This window comes from Phoenix dactylifera, chromosome 6 (genome assembly GCF_051530095.1).
Source record: "Phoenix dactylifera cultivar Ajwa chromosome 6, Ajwa_hap1_PhDact_Kaust_v1.1, whole genome shotgun sequence".
Classification (NCBI taxonomy): domain Eukaryota; kingdom Viridiplantae; phylum Streptophyta; class Magnoliopsida; order Arecales; family Arecaceae; genus Phoenix; species Phoenix dactylifera.
This window is the reverse complement of record NC_143195.1, coordinates 6,363,741-6,367,884: the sequence shown is the minus strand read 5'-3', so window position 1 is coordinate 6,367,884 and position 4,144 is coordinate 6,363,741. Positions and strand designations below refer to the sequence as shown.

Here is a 4,144-nt window from a genome sequence, read left to right as displayed (position 1 = left end):
TAGCAAGTAAACATCCATTATGTAGAAATCTCTTTACCTTAAATCCATAACCATAACCATCAACCCTTGTCATTGTCAACACAACATAAGCCTTATTCATAAAAGAACATCCTCAAATATTCACCACATAAGCATATTATAAAATAGGCCTTCCACAGCCTCATCATATATTATTTACAATTCTTAGATTTCCTGCATTAGATTTGTTAGAAACCCTTCCTCCAAAATTCAATAGGTCATATCTGGTGCCCTTTTACTTTGATTCATAACATATCATCTCCCTTATTGTGCTGCTATTGGTCTTCTAAGTCTCTAATGTCTGTAGCTATCACACTGCACCTTAGAAGCACCCTCCATCCACCCTGCAATAATTCTACCCACCCACCCACACAAATACATCTACCTCAAAATTTAAGCCAAAATGATTGAACTGGAACATTTCTTAGTTGCGCGCAATCAAAATAATGAAGTGCTGATATATTTCAGGTTTACTTTGTGCACAAATATTATTCGCGACTTTATAGCCATATTATGAGTTTCTATTGGTAATCAAGATTCACAATTCTAACACAAACATCACTTGACAAAAAGGAACAATAACCCTGGTTCTTAAGCATTCTCCTCATGTTCAAGTTCATAGATATCATAGCTCAAAACATCAAAGACCACAAAGTTTAAACATCAAAATGATTTGCATGTAAAACAAAGATTGACAATGAATATACATGAAAGAAAAATCTAACTACTACTAACCCAATGGATGTCAAGTACACATTGACCATCCAATTTCCAAAAATTGAGCAACAAGACATATTCCAAGGTTCAACATACCCATGGGTTCTGCCTCGTACCAGGTATATCGTTCCATACTTGCACCGTAACAAGACTCAAAACAGGAAATGTATCGACTCTCAACACACCAAACTGACCCCATACTAGGCGTACTGACATTGTACCATAATGGTAGCAATCCTTGATGTATTTAGCTTTCCATAAAGGGAAGTAAACATTTTAGGATTGTAAGCACTTATTTCATGTGCATCATACTAAGTATGCATAAAATTAAAAGGAATGGAACACCCAATGCAGAGTAGGTTGATGCCTTTGCTATTGCCACAAATAATGGATAGTCATGATGATATACGAACACTATTAAATGCATTTATGCCATAAAAAGATGAAGAGACATTCTCTAGCATACAAAATAGAAAATGAGTAGACAGATAAATAATATATACTCATACAATAGTATGAAGAATTAGACCCATCTGATGATTCTTTGCATAAATAGAAGCCCCAACTATAGATGATTTGGAGGCTAATGAAAGAAATAAAGAATAGCAGCGATGACCCTACAACAATATAATCCAATACTGCCAAACCAAATAAGCGGCACCATTTTAGGTGAAGAGTACTGCATCAGTTAAAAAACATAACAAAGATTTGCCAACATGTTTTATAGAAAATTTACACAGAAAAGAACTGAATTAAAGATTATTTAAGAACCCACCATGGATTATTTATCATTCTCGTCCAGAGCACTACAAACTTAACTAAAACATAAAATGCTTGCAGATAGAAATCTCAATATTCCACTTGATAAACGTAAAACGATCTCTTCAGATGTATCAACTCAAACACATTCCAGCATCGAAAATCTAAATGATGACAGCTCTTACGAATAAAATGAAAATTTCTCCATCTTAAAATTGAAAGGAAAGAAGTAGCCAAAGCTCTCTAATCGAATAAGCTGAATCCCATGTCGTCATCACTCTCCTCCTTCGGCTCCTCCTGCATCAAGAACAGGAGCCGATAAAAATTAACATCCTCGGTAACCTCAAAATCACACTATTCATCCCATCATGCATAATAACGACAAATTTAAATTTGGAAAAGAAATCCACCTTCTTCTCCTCAGCTTCCGGCGCGGCAGCAGGCGCAGCTGCACCACCAGCCGGCGCTGAGACCGCAACAGGAGAACCGCCTCCCCCTACATTAAACGATCCAATAAGCATCATTTAAACCACCCAATAAGCATAAAAAGATTGCGCGGAGAAGGGAAGCAACGGGGTTCGAACCGGAACCAACGCTCAAGATGAGGTCGTCCACGCTCCTCTTCTCGAGCAGCTTGGCGAAGAGCGGAGCCCAGTAGGAGTCTATCTTCAGATTGGCGGCCTTCACCAAGGTGGAAATCTTCTCAGCCTGTCATCAACCAAATCAAAAACCCTAGCTTTAGATTACATGCAGCATCAAAACACTAGAAAAGAAGGAAGAAGAGAAGGAGAAGAAGAGGAGAACCGTGATGGCGATCCCATCATCGTGGAGGATGAGGGCGGCGTAGGAGCAGGCGAGCTCTCCGGTGGACATCGCGAGATCAATCGAGCGAGCTGCTAAGATCCGAAGAACAAAGAAGACGTGAGAAATTTGGAGGAGATTCGTTTCGGAAAAATTGGAGCGAGGAAGAGCAGGTGGGATCTTACCCGAGAGGAGATCTGGATAGAGAGGCGAGGACGGGATGCCTCCTTGTTCTGCCTTGTGCGATCCTTCTAGGGTTTCGGTGGCGATGGTACGAAGGCCTTTTATATGAGACGGGCCGTGCCGTTAGGGTTTTGGGATCCCAGAACTTGAAGTGCGGAGGCACGGCGTCCGGGCTGGGTTGTTGTTTTTGGGCTCGGCATTGCCAGAAGATTGTCATGTCTCCGGCCCATCTTAAGTTTTTTTTTCAGAAACCGATTTTATGTTCTGCTAAGATATATTATATTTCAAAACAATAAAAATTCTATTCCGAAAGCGGAGTTGAGAGCGGCGTGGGCTAGCCTGAGATATGCACGGTGTGTGCTGCAGGCCAGAGTAGTTCCGCTGGCGGGCAACTCGGTTACAATGATTGGCTGGATTCAGAGGGAATCGGGTGGTGCGGATAGGTGTCACCCACTACTCCGGAACATTTGGATCATGGTGAGAGATGATGTTGAGTTCAAAGCTAGGCATATTTATGGAGAGGCTAACGGGGCTGCGGACTGGGTAACCTCGTATGTGGCTGATCATTTTGGAGGTATTCTATGAGTCAGAGAAAAAGAATTGCCTAGTGCACTCCGTGATGTGTTATCTTTAGACTTTTTTTGGATGTATTCATATTAGAGGCGTATGAGCCAACACTGTAGCAAAAAATAAAAAAATAAGAAAATCAATTATAGCTATAATATATTGGGGAAGGGACTCCCATTGGAATTCCTTTCAAAGGAGTTTAAGATTGAGATGGTCAGCATCTAGGGAATTTAAAATCATCCCTCTTTTAGCAGGGCATCTGCTGATCTGTTTTGAAAGAAAAGGAGATATAGGTAAGGGCCAATGGATCATGAGTTGGGGCTGGTCGGGTCTTAGCTTTAGAGCATTAGCACTCAACTATGGTGCTGGTGAGAACTCCATCCGCTCTGCTACTTCGTGGGTTAGATTTTCTTGACCTTCCAGTGGAGCTTTAAGAGTGGAACATGCTTCTTCAGGTAGCGGCAGCAGCCGGAGTACCCAAGTTCATTGATAATTGTACCAAAGAGATGATCAAAGGGGGCTATGCAAAAGTCTATGATTCGGGCCATGGTTTATGATGGATGGGTGATTCAGGCAAGGCAAATATTCAGAAAAACGAATGGGGCTGCAGATTGGGTAGCTTTTTTTGTTGCTAACCACTCAGGGGACCACCTATGGGTAGGCGAGGCAAAGTTGCCTAATGCTCTTCATGATGCATTACTTTTTGACTTTCTTGATTATATCCGTACACGTATGTATGATACTTTCGTTTTAGCACCCAAAAAAAAAAAGTAATGAAGTTGTCAAAGTAATAGATGAATTAAGGACATGAGATAACCCCTAACCACTTTGCCTCTTTGTCCTAATGAATGCCTTCTCTTGGAATTGTAGAATAGCGGCGTAGCCGTCGTTCCTAAATTATCTTAAGCATCTGATCAGAAAGTATGAGATTGATATTTTCAGGTGAATCACTTGAATAAGTAAAGAAAATATCAGGAATCAATAGAACATATTTGCTATGGTTGTGAAGGGGCTCTCAAGTTAAATTTTTGTGGCATGGAAGAAAAACTTACAATCTGTTGAAATTTGCAGCACTAATAAACAAGCTATTTTTGATTAG

The 4,144-nt window shown here is 40.5% G+C and overlaps 1 protein-coding gene across 2 annotated transcripts; it reads right to left on the bottom strand.

Annotated features, from left to right (window-relative positions):
* Nucleotides 1–1,483: 1,483 nt before the first annotated feature.
* On the bottom strand, nucleotides 1,484–2,623 carry LOC103714960 (large ribosomal subunit protein P1-like). 2 transcript variants are annotated; one of them, XM_008802450.6, is made up of 5 exons: nucleotides 2,481–2,623; nucleotides 2,299–2,387; nucleotides 2,079–2,202; nucleotides 1,905–1,990; nucleotides 1,484–1,791 (listed from the first exon to the last, which is right to left on the bottom strand). In XM_008802450.6, exons 2-5 carry the CDS (start codon nucleotides 2,365–2,367, stop codon nucleotides 1,738–1,740), a joined length of 333 nt encoding a protein of 110 aa, XP_008800672.1. In that variant the 5' UTR covers nucleotides 2,368–2,387; nucleotides 2,481–2,623; the 3' UTR covers nucleotides 1,484–1,737. The 2 variants fall into 2 exon arrangements, with proteins under 2 accessions (XP_008800672.1, XP_008800673.1); XM_008802451.6 differs by having other exon boundaries at nucleotides 1,495–1,791; nucleotides 2,299–2,390; nucleotides 2,481–2,604.
* Nucleotides 2,624–4,144: the final 1,521 nt, after the last annotated feature.